The 16,869-nt window shown below is 40.6% G+C and overlaps 2 protein-coding genes across 3 annotated transcripts in view; both read right to left on the reverse strand.

Moving 5' to 3' along the window:
- Positions 1–945: 945 nt before the first annotated feature.
- On the reverse strand, positions 946–11,625 carry stk17a (serine/threonine kinase 17a). The gene is made up of 7 exons (XM_077554536.1): positions 11,168–11,625; positions 6,469–6,681; positions 4,079–4,226; positions 3,824–3,950; positions 3,686–3,734; positions 3,426–3,602; positions 946–2,356 (listed from the first exon to the last, which is right to left on the reverse strand). Exons 1-7 carry the CDS (start codon positions 11,347–11,349, stop codon positions 1,993–1,995), a joined length of 1,260 nt encoding a protein of 419 aa, XP_077410662.1. The 5' UTR covers positions 11,350–11,625; the 3' UTR covers positions 946–1,992.
- Positions 11,626–12,074: 449 nt separating this feature from the next.
- Positions 12,075–16,869, reverse strand: part of reck (reversion-inducing-cysteine-rich protein with kazal motifs) — a 32,616-nt gene continuing 27,821 nt past the window's right edge. For both annotated transcript variants that reach the window (XM_077554534.1, XM_077554535.1), the window contains 2 exons: positions 16,394–16,549; positions 12,075–15,399 (listed from right to left, as the gene is read on the reverse strand). In XM_077554534.1, the coding sequence (XP_077410660.1) occupies positions 15,178–15,399; positions 16,394–16,549 (378 nt within the window). In that variant the 3' untranslated portion in view covers positions 12,075–15,177. The remainder of the gene's footprint in view (positions 15,400–16,393; positions 16,550–16,869) is intronic.

The following is a 16,869-nucleotide window of genomic DNA, read 5'->3' on the forward strand; positions in this document are numbered from 1 at the left end:
AGCACTGCGGTGTCTACATACAAACAGTAAAGTACCGTCGAGTTTTTCCACTTCTATCGTGTGTTTAGCTCAAAACTTTCTCATGACTTCATTTGAGTCACTTTATGACTGAAGAGGCAGCGTAGTTTGTTACTTGTGCTTTATTTAATTTTTTGAGAAACAATTCAAGATATTGCACTTTTTAACCCCGGGGATTTCATGGAGGACACCCGGCTGTCCTTGGGGTTGGGGTCGGAGCCAGACACGTCACGTGGTGGTCTCACCATCAGCCAGTTACAGGTTGGAAGGCGACCCAGAGCATCGCACCGAAGTTCTCGCGCGGGGGTGGGGGCGTAGAGGAAGGAGGACACTACATTAGGTACACATGCACAATCAAATACAACAGAGAGATAGATGAGTGGCGTGTGCTTCATTTAAGTGACTTGTTTTGTTTTAATTAGTTTAACTTAGCAATAATCCTTCTAAGGGAGGCAGAAAACAGGAAAATACAATTACTAATAGCATGGTCGTTTAAAAAAAATGTGTTGAGGACAAATATTTGGAGACAAATGACACATGAGAATACATACAGGAGAAAAAAAAACTTTAAAGTTGCAACTTACCTTTTACCTAGTAAAAGTATCACCACGCTCTTCTTACCGCTGTTGCTGCCACCCAGTGGCGACAGTGCGCAGTGCCTCCAACAATTAATGGGCAGTTACTAGTATGAAACCCTTTCTCAAGGGAATTTCAGGACTGTTGAGTAACTTATAAACATTAAGAATGAAACGAGACTGGCGTCATTCATTGAAAGATTATGCTTGTGAGTCCCCCCCCATTGTCCCTTTTTACCTTTTAGTTGAAATGGAAATTCCCTACGTTTTATTGTTTGTTGGATTGTACTTCTTAAGAGCAACAAATGCTGCACACTGTAAACATTTTCTCTTCATAAATCACAAATGCAACTCCCAAAACACTGAAAATGTTTATATGCAGTACAAGACATGCACGTACAAATGTTTTCCCACGGTTTCAAACGTGTACTTTCCACAACCGGAAAGTCGAGAACGCTCACAGTCAATATGTACAACTCAGAACAAATACTTATCGGGTTGCTTCAAGTTGTACCCTATTACTGAATGTTACACAAATAACATGACATGCATATTTAACAGCACTGTATTTTTTTAAATTAAATAAACAACCATCATGTACAAAAAAAGAACGAGAACAATAAAAAAAAGAGCTTGTTATAAATGTAATATATAAAAAAAAAACCTAAGTGACGTTCTTTAATCGTGGCACCAAAAACAAACAAATACACCATGCGCCGCCTGAATGTTAAGTGCTTAATTAGAACAACCAAATCATGGCAAAAAATGTTTTCCCCTCAGTTTTAGTGTGAAACCAATCAAACGTGTACTGTACAGCGTATTTACATAAGTGCCATTTCAATAAAATGAAGGCGGAACATGTTTAGTTTATATTTTTAAAACTTGTGGCATACTTGTGTTTTTCCCCCCCAAGTATTTGCCGGCAAATATTAAACATTCGTGATCCCACCAAAAAAGGAAGATGACTACGAACATTTTAGAAAGAAATTCTTATCATGTATGCACATTTGAATTCATTGCTTCCCCCCTAGCCATCGATCAATATATCAAGTTTGGCCACTAGAGGGCGCTGTATTCACCTCCTACATCCACTGTAGCTTTCTCTCATCTTGATTTGCTTCCCGGTTTTGGTCAAAAGGTTGCTTATAATTTTTTCTTAGCTGGCGTGATATGATTGAAATTTAGAAGGAGGAGAAATAACAACTTCTTGTTGTTGAATGAAAAAAAAAAAAGTCCGTGTGTGAGGTGGGGTCCCATTTTTAGTCCTTCAAAAATCGTTCTAAACTTTACACATCCACATGGAACATTAGCTTACAAGGGATGGCGGTACGTGTTTCTTGCGACCCCCCCCCCCCCCAATAAAGTACCCCCTTTCCTTCTACCTGTCACGTGTGAGATCTCAATAAATGAACTCCCCGTGGACCTCCTTCAGAACACTGAAGGGCTCCTCAAACTTGAAGCGTTTGGAGTTGGCCTTCTTGTCGACGACCACCAGGGCGTCCTTCTCGGCGCCGGACAACTGGCGGCACTGGCCCAGGGTGTAGGCGGCCATGACGATCAGGTCCTCGGTCGCCGGGCCGTCGCCGTCTTCCGCTTCCGCGCCGTTTGTGCACGTTGCGGTGGTGGGATTTTGCGGGCTGCTGCCGGTGCCGGGTGCATCCTGGACTTCCAGCGGGGGGTGTTTCCCGCACGTCTCCGTTTCCTGAGGATCTCCGCACCGGAGCCACGGATGCTGGAGACACTGCTGGGCTGTGGCTCGAACCCTAAACTCAGATGGAAATAGAAAACCGTTGAAATTTTTTTAAGGTCTCAAAACTTCACAGTTACACACTAGAAATGGTAACAAATCAACCTGCAGTGTTAATTTCATCCCCATTTTTAAATTTAGTCTCAGTTTGAGTCCATTTTCAATCCCGCTTGTTAGTTTTGATACTAGTTAGTCAACCTCATCCTGTTTTTATTTAGTCCATTTTTAGTCAAGTATAAATCTAGCATTTTAGTCTTTATATTAGTCCAAGAAAAACATCATTTTATTCGTCTAGTTTTAGTCAACAAAAACTGTGAATATTTATGGCTAGTTTTCGTCAGGACAATCATTTAACCACTGTACGTTTTTTGTCAGCAGAAAATGTTGAACATTTCGGACCTAAAACTATTTTGCATCACATTTTCTCTCATCTTTTTTTTTGGATGAAAACCAACTTCACACACAATTGCAGCAACAAGTGTATGGCTGCATGCTATGAGCTAGCAAGTTAGCTAGCATTAGTTAGCGGTCGTATTAACATTATTGTTGGAACGTTATAGCCGTAAATGTGACATCCATCCATCCATCCATTTTCTTGACCGCTTTTCCTCACTAGGGTCGCGGGGGTGCTGGAGCCTATCCCAGCTGGCTTCGGGCAGTAGGCGGGGTACACCCTGAACTGGTTGTAAATGTGACATTATAACTATAATTTACTTTTTATTTTTTTTTAACTTTCAGTATGAAACCACTTCCTGTCTGTCCGATGTGTTTGTGCATGTCGCACTAGCTAGCGGCAGATTTGAAAGGGTGTGTGTGTCACATGACAAGATTTTACAAAATCATCAAATTTTCGTCTCGGTTTTGTTCATGAACTAAAATGTCCATAGATTTGAGTCCAGTTTTTATTAAGTGAAGTACATTTTCATTAGTCGACAAAAATGCATCCTGATTTAGTCCTAGTTATTGTTTATTCATGAGGGTTTTAATCTAGTCTAGTTTTAGTCCGGTGAAAAATGTGTGTTGACGAAATGAATAATCTAATAATGAGGAATAAAAAAAAAATAAAAAAAAACGTTTTCACTGACAGTGGCTGTTTACAGAGCAGAGTCCGGATGAAGGACACGGCCTGCTCCAGATCCTGCAGCTCCTCCTCGTCGTAGCTGACGTTCATCTGGGAGATGTTGAGGAAGGTCTCCTGCTTGTCTTTGCCCAGGAAGGGGGACAAGCCCGTCAGCATCACGTAGGTCAGAACGCCGATACTCCTGAAGCGGAGAGCGGCGAGAAATCCAAAAATGAACAAAATCAAAGCTTGTCAAATGTGTCGCGTGTGATTTTCTTTTCTTACCACATATCTGTTGCCGTGCTTATGGGCTCATAATTTAGAATCTCTGGAGCTGTAAGAAGAGTAAAACATTTTTTTTTAAATTCTTATGATGACTAATCATGTGAAGATGGTAGAGTCGAGGGACAGCGTGTCACTCACCAACGTACTCCGGAGTTCCCATAATCTCTCGAAGCTCCTGGTGGCTGCTGACGATACGAGACAGACCGAAATCCACAATCTTGATGTCGCCCAGAGCGGAGGCGCTGGTCAGGAGGATGTTCTGAGGCTGATAAAAAAAAAAAAAAAAAAAAAAGAAAAAAAATTAAAAAAATAAAATAAATAAATAATAAAAAAAAATAAAATAAAATGTTTAGAGCCAGTCTTGTTATATAAATACGTCTTTCCTGTACCGACCTTGAGGTCAAGATGGACGACGTTCCTCTGATGCAAGAAGGCGACCCCTTGCAGGATCTGCCTCATGAGCCTCTTGACGTCATTCTCGGTGAAGGCTTCGTCCTCCTGCTCCGTCACGCACTGGTTGAAAATTTCTCCTCCCGCCGCGCTGGACGCACAAAAAGGCGGAATCGGGGGCAAAAAAAACGCATCAGGTGAAAAATTCATTTTCTATTCTGTCGAAAGGAAATAAGGGCAAGTTAGTCAGGAATAGACAAAGGAGCCCCTCGGGGGGCCGTCGAAGTAGGCTTCGTCTCTGAGGAGAAAGTTTGGATTTGGTCAAGGTCAGAAGAGAAGCTGGCGATGGAACAAACGGGAAGCATTTGAGAGGCATTGGAAGTCAGTTGGAATTTTTTTCGGGGCGCACGACACTCGCCACTCATCAACTTTAAATCGGACCGCATTCATTTTCCCAACCAAGCGGCAGCCGGCGCTAAACGTGCCGCATGCTCACGTTTTGGAGCAAAACGCTGAACTATGAATTCAAAGTGGATCGGGACGCCGGATGAACAATGGGAGGTCCGAGCCAGTTAGCGGCGAACCCGGCAGGAAACAAAAGCCACAGAAAAAGCCGAGTGGCCCGCTGCCCGTTGCCCGCGCGTCGCCCCAACGAGGTCACGTTCGTACGCTCGCGGGGGCCGATGGATTGAAATCGGCGCCGTTGCAACCGATTCCATTCAAAGGCGCAACAAATCCGAGTGAGGTCATGTGAACGCCTCAAGGCGGCCCCGCATCCCGCACTCGTGCTTGCATATGGAAACACAAAGACCTTCACTTTTTGAGCCAATCGGAACTAATGAGTGCTTCGACGCCAGATGAGACACATTTGAGAAAATAATCCAAAACATTTTTTATGAACGATCGAAACAATACTAAGTGGGCTCGATTTGAACGCTCCGGCGAACACGAGCTATTTCAACAATGCGACTGGCCTGCATCCAGCCATCACGCACACGCACACACACAGTGACGGTCAATGATGTCATCCCGCTGGCCATGTCAGGGCCGCGCTTGACCTGGTTCCCATCGGGGGAGCGAGCGTGTGTTTGATTGTGCGTGAGCGTCCGTGTGCGATCCGTCTCACTTTCGCACTCCTCTCATGTCGTTTTGATTTGGCCTCTTTTTGCATTGTGACAGCAACCAATACGCACGATTGGGGTCGAAGGGCAGCCACTAAATCAGATGGTATTAATATTGACCTACAACGTTTTTTGGTGACCTCTACTGACATCAACACTTTTTTTTGCTATTTGTTGACGTCGCCTCTCAAGCTTCGACACTACGAGTAACATTGTATGTATAAGTGGCTTTTTTTTTTTTTAATTCTCTGCTCACCCCCGATGTTTTCCTACGTAGGGGAAGTAGAGCAGAATGTGTTCATTCTTTGTGAGGGGCCTGATCCAGAACCTTTATTTGCTCAACAACTGATGGATATTTTCAGTAGTAGGGCAAATTTGCGATGGTGGAAGATCCCAGGAAGGGGGGTGGGGGCTTGCAAAGAAAGCAAAAATGTGCTCAGTATAGAGCCGTCTTTCCCAACAAAAATCAGTCACATTAAGTATACAGTCTTAAACTGGCCAAATCAATGACTAGACCTTAACCCAATGGAGCATGCATTTTAGCTACTGAGGCGGAGACTGAAGGGAGAAACTGGAAAAGAGTCGATCCAGGGGAGAAAAGATTGAACTTTGAAATCCAATTCTGGAGGCAGATGAGCGCACGTGACATGCAAAAGCGCGGCCCCCTCGCACCGAGGTCACGTGAGGGGAAAAACAGCGGCCGGACAGCTCAAATCACACTTGTCAATAGCGTTTTCCACCGACTATTGTCAAACTATGTCGTGACGTACGCTTTGTCCCCTTTTTGAGATTCAGTGTATGTTCGCTAACCGACACGCCAAACAAGGATGGTTTATGGATGAACGAACGATTCAGATTCAGTCAATTGGTCATTTGGTGGACTTGATGACACAAATACAGTTGATTGCAAAAGTCTACACACCCCTCTTAAATTCTAGCTATTTGTGATTTAAAAAAAAAGAAAAGACCAAGATTAATCATAACACATTCACTGCCATAGACAAAAGGATTCCTTTTGAACAGGTTGACAGTGAATGAGTTAATTGAGTATTTTTTTTTAATTATTTTTTGTTTTTTTGTTTTTAAATAAATGCTGTTTTTGGCATAACTGCTCACAGATCTCGCCCTCCACACTCCACCATGCAAACCTCAAACCAATCTTTTCCTTAAGCGTCAGAAGATATACTTCAACAATCTGACAGTTCATTGGTTGATTAAAAAAAAACAAAAAAAAAACGATTTAAGATTGAGAACAAAACTTTGCCTCCTTACAACTCGAGGACCAGCACCATATCCGAGGCCATCTCGTAGACCTGGTGAAGGTTCACCACGCGTTGGCTGTCGGTCGCCAGCTCCAGCACCGCAATCTCGTGGATGATGTCCAAACGGCAGTCCCGCCCTTTTCGCCGCTTCCTCATGAACTTGGCGGCGTATTCTTGACCCGAACATTTCTTCACGCACTTTCGCACCACGGCAAATTTGCCCCTGAAGACAAAAAAAAGACAATTCTGTAAACATGTGTTATGACGTTTTACGGCCACTGTTGGATGTTCGAGTTTGAGCAGTTGGAGCTTTTTTTATTTTCTTTTTTTTTTTTAATCTAGTGACTTCATTAGCCACATGATCATCACAAGAGACTTTAGAATGCTTCAGGCTTGGCAATTTTATATTTTTTCATTCTTGCTTTGATGCTTTTTAGCGCACTTGGGATCGACACATACCAAAAAAAAAATCCCCCCCCCAAAAAAACAACTCTTGCTATAACCCTGATGTAAAAGTTGAACCTTTTGCCGGTCCAGCGCCGGTGGGCAGCGGCGTGTTTTTTTTGGTGCGGCCGCAACTGGACAGGGCAGACGCACTTGCTGAGCGGTTTGGGCGAGCGGGCCTTTCGGGCCGGCGCTTTAGAAAGCGTACTGGTTGACCGCAGCCTGTTGTGAAGCCGCGTCAGCACATTTCTAAAGCCGGCGGCCTCGCTAACAGACTCCGCCCTGAAAACGGCGGCTTTTGTGTGCATGTTCGTGGTAAGCTAAGCTGACATCAAATGTGTTTGGTAGCAAATATGAATATTTTCCCTTGAGGGGAATTGTGCTTGCTGTTAAACTTTTTTTTTAATGCCATAGACCCGACCCCCCCCACCCCCCCCGAAAAAAATCCCTCAAAACTATTGTAATACTATTTCTTATATGAGTGTATTCGGCGCAGCCAAGGAGCGGGCGCAATCACTCAAAAGCTTAGTCTGCTAGCGCACGAGCTAATGCGAGCGTAGCCCTCCTGTCACGCAGTCGAACCCCGGGAAAAAGCTTTGTGTCTTGACCATATGGAATTCCAGCGTAGCCTGGCATTTGCAGACTCCACGGAATGAGCTTTGGCCACGGGGCCATCTGGGACTCCACTGCAGGGGCATATTGAGAGTATTATCTTAAAGTGTATCCTCAAGCCCGGCTCGGTGGCCATCTGGTGGGAGTGGGGGGGGGGGTCATGAGGAGAGCTTTCGGGATGCAGGCGGGACTAGTGGTGGAAAACCGAAATGCTTTTTTTTTTTACAATAATATGTTCTATGGAGTCCAACGAGTTCAAACATGCTAGTATTCTGATCAATATTTGCGTTTGTGGAATATGACTTATGCAGCACAAAATCAGGGGGCGGCCATTTTGTCACTTGCTATGGACTGAAAAGGACATCGCAGTTGCTCAGGGCTCAGGTAGCAGCCAATCACGGTTCAGGGCTCAGGTAATGAATGACCAATCGTGGTTCAACTGTTTTCTGAAGCTGAGCCGTGATTGGTCGGGACCTGAGCAACTGCGATGTCATTTTCAGCCGATAGCAAGTGACAAAATGGCCGCCCCGTGAGATGCATACAAGGCAGGTGGACTTTGCTTGTTTTTTCATTTTCCACAAATGCGAATCAGAATTCCATGTTTAAACTAGACAACATATTGTAGGGGTGGGAATCTTTGAATGTCTCACGATTCAATTCCGATTTTTGGGTGTGCGATTCGATTCAGAATCGATTTTCGATTTGGAACGATTTTTGATTTACAAGGATTTGATTGACAATGATTTTTGTTCAAGGAATCGTAATGATCTACTCCAGTCTGACTCGCTAATGCTAATTAGCGCGCTACTCGCGGCACTTATCACTCAAAAGAACGGCTCCACGCTGCAAAAAAACACAACTTTTATTGGAATAACTTGATCGTGACTTTTTTCTTCTACTCTCTAATGTGGCTACAACTTAACAGTGTATAAGACCGCGTGGAACCACACTGCCCCTCAGTGGCCAAATCGGGTACAACATGAACAGCGCTCCCAAACAAAGAGAAGACAGTATAAAACAATTTAAATAAAATCCATTTTGGGACATTTAAAATCGATTCTGATTGGTTCTAAATGAGAATCGCGATTCTTATGAGAATAAATTTTTTGGCACACCCCTATATTATTGCAAAAAAAAAAGGGGGGGTTGACAGACTCTTTTTAATAAGTAATAGCAATGCTTGTTAATTTTTTTGTTTTTTTCCTCCTTTATGTCTTTGTAGAGTCTCATTCAAACAGGTCATGACAATACTGCAAAGGTTGAATCGATGAATTTGTTCTTTTTTTCCTCATATTTGAAAAGACTTTCAGCAATTATGATACGAGGCTAACGATACGTGACTTTCAAAATGTGAACGCACTGACAATGTACAGTGAAACATTAGTTTTCGTGATTAATCCGTTTCAAAATATCTGACGAATTGTACAAAAAGTCAACCAATATTTCCCTCTCAGGATTTTATTAAGATAACGAAGTTGTAGCGTAATCCGCCATTTTGTGTTCGGTCTTGATTTCTGTTTCTCATAGAAAGTTGGCACTTTATTTGGCCTGATGGTGGCTTACTGAACAGTCACGCTCAAAACAAACCATTATACCTTCATATATTTCTAACATTCCTTCTGTCTTTCATTTTAAAGTCCGACACCAACGAACATGTAAAAAAAATTTTTTTTTTCAGATTCAGTGGTCTTTGGCGGGCTCAAATATGAACGCGAACTTGCGTCAGATGACTCAGGGACGACAATGCCGTGGTATGGCACTGCAGATCAATGTAACCTTTTGATGTTGATCTGGCAGCTAAGCTGAGTCACAACGTCGGGTCATACGACGCAAAGGCACACACGCACACACGCGCGCACTCAATCGGTCATACGGCTTTTCGAGGAGGAGACTGGCGGCCCATTTCACTTGGATTCAGCCGACAAATCTTATCTGAGGTTACAGCGAGGTTAACAGACACGGCCGACAAAAGAGTCGATTCGCACCAACATTGTGACCGATTATTGCTTAAGAATATTCCGTGCAAAACTGGGCAGGGCCTCGTGACTTTATTAATGAGCATTATTTAACCCACAGGAACTGAAACATGTACAGGAATTCATTTCACTTCACGACAGCCTCACGAAACTGTAATCCAGCAGTGAGAGATTTTTTTTCTCTCTCTTTTTTTTTTTTTTTAATGTCGCGACAGACCACCCTGAGTGAACAATGGAAACATAATGAAGTCAATCAATACTTAACCCATTTTGAAGTGCTATGAGCACATTGGCTCAGTTCAAGGGCAGAAGGGTGAATAAAAAAAGAAGTGATGACTGATGCCGACCCGTAGCGAGTCTTGGAAATCCTTACAAGGGTTAAAGTGTGCTTCAACACACAATCTTTTACAATCACACTAAAGCCATTGCATTTAAAAAAAAAAAAGTGGCTGGAAAAATAACCACAGGCCTGCAGATGCGTAAAGATCAGATAAATATGTTGCTTTCAGTGAGGGGTGACACGCGCGTGGGTTTGGCACGACTGTTGTTTTCCAGTGCTTGTACAGCTGTTGCACTTGTGGGAAACGCGCATGCACACATCACAAAACGATGGAAGCGATTGGAAATGTATGTATCAATCATATATTGAAAGGAACAACAACAAGAAACTGATTTAAATGTCGCGGTGAGGCGGCAAAATGAATGACTGGATCCCCTTAATTTTTTACGTGATATTCAAATGTGTGTACGTTTATTTACAATGGAAAGTTAAATACAATGCATGCTATTTGATTTTTCTCAAATTAAATCTAATCAGTCAAACAAATTACAATCGGAATGTTGTGTTGGTCCAAAATCAACGACGGTCAACAATTAGAAATTAAACATGAGATGAATAAAGAATTGCCATTAATTTAGCAACGTGACAGGATTTCCCAAAAATTCAAATCTGTCAAAATGAAAAGCAGCAAAACTTAAAAAAAATAATAAAAAAAATCGCACTATGCGTTCCAAAATTGAGGTTTTTTTTGTGATGATATTGCTTTTAGAAAATCTGGTCCAAAAAACACCTTCAAATGAGTGTAAAACGGTACAATTAGATGAATTCTTCCATTCCTTCTGTTTCAAACGCAGCCCTAAAAACTGGACTTAAAATAGCGCAGATGGAAGATTATGAAAAAAGCAGTGTGGGCAGCAGAACAGGTCATATACATAAGCAGTCCATATTTTTTTCTTAATTTATTTGTTGCGGGGGAATATTAGAGGCATTTGAAGAGCTCTTTCCATGTCTATATTTTAAATTCTACAAAGATGGTGGGCACTTGTCACTCATCCTTTTTTTTGGGGGGGGGTCAGCCGCTCCTGTCCATGATAAAAAGAACTAGTGACGCCCCTGGTTGAGCCTATAATGAAACTCTACCCTATTTGCATACTTTAACACAGTAAATAAAAAAAAAGGATTTTAACTAACCAAAAGTGAACACAAGAGAGACAAAAATGTACTTTTTTGACTCTAAACACTATATTACTGATATTACTTTTGGAAGTTGCAACATTTACATGAATACAGACAAAAAATATTACTAAAATCATCATTTTTACGATTAGTATTATTTTATTTGGGGGGGGGGGGGGGTGTACAAATGCCCGGAGAGAACCCCGTTGAAGCGGTCTTACCTTCCAAGTTCTTTGCCGGGTATGATGGTGTAGTGGTCGGTGAAAGGTTCGTTCTTGATGACGGTTGTAATTTCGCTCAACAAGCCTCCGACGACGCTACTCTGGCTCGGTTCGGCCGGCGGGCCGTGCTGGTATTTGGTCTTATCCGCCGTCTCCACGGCACGTGGACATTCGGGGATCATGGCGTCTTTTGAATATCAAAACGTTAATATCAAAGAAGTTCCGTTTGAACTCCTTTTGTTGAAGTCCCTCAGTCGAAAGCTAACCTTGCCGAATAAACAAAACGCGCGACAAAAGACGCGTAAACATTCGTCTAAAGGTAAATGTGTTGGTTAGAAATGAAAAATAATCGTAATGTTTAGTCTAAACAGGCGTTTGGGCAGCTCATGGTGCTAAAAGTTGTCAGTCCGTGTTTTCGTTTGTCAGCGGTTCACTCCAGTCTGTCCTCCCGGCTGAGAGCTTGCGGAAACCATGGAAACGATTTGATTGACAGGTTGACTGGCCAATCAGGTTAAGCGACGGAGGCCGTACCAATACTTGTCAGTTCTCTTTTCAAAATCAAACAAACCAATACATTCTGTGTGGTCTCTTCTTTTTATTTTCTCCCCACGGTTGATCTTAAAACTCCAGTGAGAAAAACAAAAACTTACAGAGATATATTTAGATGTGTTTTAAACATTGTATGTACATTTTATGCATAAAGACACACAAGTGGACAAAAGAAATCAAAACACGTCTGGTTGTCTCATTTTCATGTAAAAATGTGAGTCGACTGCTCCATATTTCTTTAATAAATTGTGACTTTTACAGAATCAAATACTCTGAAAATAAACAAAACAGGACATACATAAGCAGTCAATTTGGTAAGCCAACATATACGAAACAAGACACAAAGTAAACGAACCACTAATTTTTCCTCATCTTTATTTTATTTTTACTTTAGACAGAGCCATGCCATTATATTCATTTCATTTTTCACATCTTAATTGCAACATTTTTCGTCTTTCAGTCCTGAAAATTCAACAAAGTGTGGAAAGACTTTTAGATCTCCATATGTTGGAGGAAAACAAGACATATACAAACATTTAAAAAAAAATTTTTTATAAGTAACATATAACCAATGTTGGAATGAAAACAAAAACATTCAGTTATAACAAACATGACAATAATAATAATAATAGATAGGTAGATACACACATACATACAATAATAGGAGCCAGGTGAGGTTTCCCTGTTTAGGTTCATTAGAATTAATTTAAAACATTAGGACAATAAAGCCCAAATTTTGGGATAAGTCCTAATATTAGAAGACCAAAGTCGTAACATGGGATTATTATTTTTTTTTTACATTCACTCTATAATTATGATTTTATTCCCATAAGTTGACAACTTTTGACTAAATTCTCTAATAATGCGACTTCATTCTCACACATTTAACCCCTAGGCGTTATTGTGATCATTTTTTGGCTTTTTGTTGGTTCTGACCAAGCCATTTCAAAATAAAATACTGCCCACGGTTGGTTTAAAAAATTTACTTTATTCTCCTCACTGTGGCCCTAATACTCCTTTGTACCCTGAATAAAACCGCCTTGCACAGTAATACTGGTAAAGACTGGGACGTGTGTGCTGTACAGGCAGTCAGTTCGATAATACAAATAGATACACGACACAAACGGATTAAAAATCACTTCATCGCTATCATCATGCACAAAAAATAACATCTATTTAAAAACATGGCACACATGATATCGCAAACATTTCCATATATTTATCAAATATAGAGCACTTTCTTAACAAAAAAAAAGAAAAAGATATTGCATTAGTAATAATACTTCATAAGACACTATTATGCAAGGCATACAGTGGAAATCTTTACCCCGAGAGGAGTATAGGTAGCAAGAAGCTGATTGTCTTATTAGATGGCTTCTAGTTTATACTGTAAATGTACAAAGAGATGAAATCCCTTTTAATACTTTCGACTTAAGAGCTACTGGCCTCACACAAAAAAAAAAAGAGGATGATGCAAGGGTATTTTTTTTGTTTTGTTATCAGGAAACCATCTCTAGCGCAAATGAGGAAAAATACAATTCACCAGTCATGATCACAACGTATGACGTCATCCGTACAGGATGACATCATACGTTGTTTCGTTTTCATTTCTCAAACCTTCATATCCACACACAAATCGTCCCGAGCCATCTCGTGTCATCATCCCCGCACACAAAGTCCCTATGTTTCGACTTTCAGTTCCTCTTTTCAGTCTGGGTGAGCAAAAATAATAATCGAATTTCTTTTATTAAAGCAATTCAAGCAAAATTTTGCGCACTACTACCTGAGTCGGTCTCAATTAAATTGTGGTCCAAACAAATACAACTGGAAGATCAGCGATAATGCACACGGAAACAGGAACCTAAAATGAGCCATCCTTTTTTTTGTTGTGGTTAGAAAATGGCTAACCAGATGGCACAAAACTAATACTGTATATGCCAACAAAATGTGCCCTTTTTGGAATTCATAATTAGGTGCGCCAAAATCAACTCATGCCTGTAAACCAGATTTCTCAAACGTCGCAGGGGCCCTGAATTAAAAAAAAAAGTAATCGAAGGGATGTGCAAAGCTGTCGTTGTGACACTTACAACTAAGGTTGTAAAATTACAGAATATTTAAATTAGGGATAGACCGATTAGCGGCCGGGCCGATTATGACGAATATCGGTATCGGCCTTTTTAAAGAATTTAACGGCCGATAAAAGATCTATTTAAAACTGTGTTTACCTCAGGGAGCTACATTTTCAGTCCCTGGGATCGCTCTGCACCTTTTGTGATTTTTTGAAATTATAACAAAGATAAATAAAATAAAATAAACATTTCAAAAAATAAAAATTTGGGGAAAACTTTATTTACCAGAGAAATTAATACAGAGCTATTTATTTAAGTTTTCATTTAAGTTTTTAAAGATGTGCTGGAGACCCTGAACTTTTTGTTAGAATTTTAAAACAAATACGTGTATTTTGTAATTAAAAAAATTAAAACAATGAACATTTTGCAAATCTGAAAAGCTGTTCAATAAATTCAAATTAAGAACTGGAATTATTATTATTTTTTTAAATTTTCACACAAATATTTGTTTCCCTTTTACTGAAAACTAATACCGGCTCCAAATATCGGTCATCGGCCTCCTTTGCTACTAATTATCGGTATCGACCTTGAAAAAACATATCAGTCTATCTCTAATTTCAATGTTGGACATTTCCCATGCAGTCGTATTGGAATGAAATCCAATTTACGAGAACACATTTGAGTAAATATTTTGTGAAAAAAGGGACATTTTAAAATGGGGTTTACTCACTTTTGTTGCGAGCACAAAAACATACCTAAAAAAATTGCATAAAAATATGTAGGCACATATTGTCCGTCCCCCGACGTTAATTTACACTCCCATCTTTACAGATTGGGTTATTTCTGATCCACACATCTCTTAGAATATCTTTGGTAATGAAAACGCGTGAAGCAAGTTACAACCGAAATATTGATCCATCCCTTTTCAATGCTGCGCGAAAGTGGAGCTACTCTACCAAAGGCACCTCTAACACTGCTGAGGCTTGCGATCCAAACGAGGTATACCTCACATTTTGATTGACAGCTGGTACCACACTCCGGACGTATCAACAGCAACCAAGCTGACGCGCATTAAAGAGAACACGCACCGACACAAAAACATGCCTAATACAATTCTGACCAAAACGAATGTCAGAGAAGAGCTTGCTGCTGGGATTGAACACTGATCATTTGAAGCCAGATGCTTCACAAAACATCTCACAAACTCGCACACGCTCTCAACGCTCCAAATGCACTGAAATAAAGTGAGCAACTCATTCGCTCATAATACTGTATGTACAAAGCTTTTCAAATTAAAAGCCTTTCCAACCTTGATTGTTTTACACGCCGGCGAGATTGTCCGAAGGCTTCCTTCTAGCAAGATGGCCACGGGAATGATAACGTATTGGGTATTTACAGCTGTTGGGGGCTCAAGGCTGCAGCCGCAAAGAGACCCAGGAGGAAGCACAGGGCGGGGCGCGGGGGCGATAGTCGAGCGACCCCGGAGGAGGTGACGGACGACGTCTTGGTCTCGGAGGCAACCAGAGCGGAGAGGGGAATGTGGGAGACCAGCGTCGGACTGGCGTAGTTGATGAGGGAATCGATCTTCTCGGCTTCCGTGCTGCAGGCTTCAATCTGGAAAATGGAGACGGCCCAATTATGCTTTTCTGTGACTTTTACAGTTAAACCCTATAAAGCGTGAAATATATGAACAAATATATATGAGAAAAAAATGCGGATTCTGAATATTTATTAGTCCTTTTGAAAAAAAAAAAAAATTTTTTTTTTTTTGCAAGTCAACTTCCACATTGATTTGTGTCATATTTCAATGCTTTCAATTTGTACATTTATAACGGTCAAAAATAGAATAATAAACAGACCACACTACTTCTGTAAATACTGGTACGAGGACCCCCCTTGGCTGTTTAACGACGTGCCTGACATTAAACAACGCACGCAAAAACCGCTTAGTAGTCTAACAATATGCCCAATGTAAAATACACCCAACTCAGCACTGAACTAAAGCTAGCATTGACATAGCATTTATCATCCACGGATGCCATCATAGCACAACAAAAAAAGGTAAGGTCTTTTTTATTGTTGAAATACTGTACTTTACTGTAAATGTAAAAAACATAAATAGAAATTAAAATGGAAATTTTCAGTTTTTAGAGCTTGGGAACGGATTCATTGCATTTACATTGTTTCCTATGAGAAAAAATGTTTCGGAGGTTGAACAATTCGGACTTTGAACACTTCGCAGGAACTAATTATGTTCACACTGTGTTAGTATTTCAAAAAAACAGAAAGAACATTTCCCACTATTAAAAGTAAAAGTGTCTCTCCTTTCTCTTTTTTCCTTTCTCTTGCAAGGTCGCTGGAAAAGCCTTCAGCTGGGTGATACTGCCCTCTAATGGATCTTCCATGAAATGCATGTGTCAGATCATACACGTCAGGGTTTTAATGGGGAAAAAAATATTATACTCATGAAATAAGAGGGCTCAAAATGTCTTGTATCAAATATGATACATTTGGCTTTATAGAGTTAACCTGCTGATGACCTTATAATAAAATGAGTATATTAACCCAGTGGTGTGTGTGTGTGTGTGTGTGTGTGTGTGTGTGTTACCTGCAGAGGCGTTGGATGCTGATCCACAGGAGCAATGAGGATCACCAGCTCGTGGTCAATACTGAGGTAGCCAAAGACGTCACACTGTGGGACGGACACGTGAAGTCGCAGGATTTGGAGGACATCGTGGACTGACACCGGCTGGTTCTTATTTAGCTGTAAAAACGAATATGAAGTCAAACAACAAAAATCGGAGGATTATTGATGAGTTTTTAATTTCATTCACTGCCATAAATTCATTAAAAAAAATAATAAAATAAATAAATAAATATATATATATATATATATATATATATATTATTAAAAATTAAGGGCAAGAGGCGATTCAAATTTTAAATTGTAATTAATCGCATGACTTCACTAGTTAACTCACGATTAATCACAAATTTGACATCTGTTCTAAATGTACCATAAAAAATTCTAGGTTTTCATACTCTTGTTACAAAAGTGGGGAAAAAATGTTAAACTTATAAAAA

Source organism: Vanacampus margaritifer, chromosome 20 (genome assembly GCF_051991255.1).
Source record: "Vanacampus margaritifer isolate UIUO_Vmar chromosome 20, RoL_Vmar_1.0, whole genome shotgun sequence".
Taxonomy (NCBI): domain Eukaryota; kingdom Metazoa; phylum Chordata; class Actinopteri; order Syngnathiformes; family Syngnathidae; genus Vanacampus; species Vanacampus margaritifer.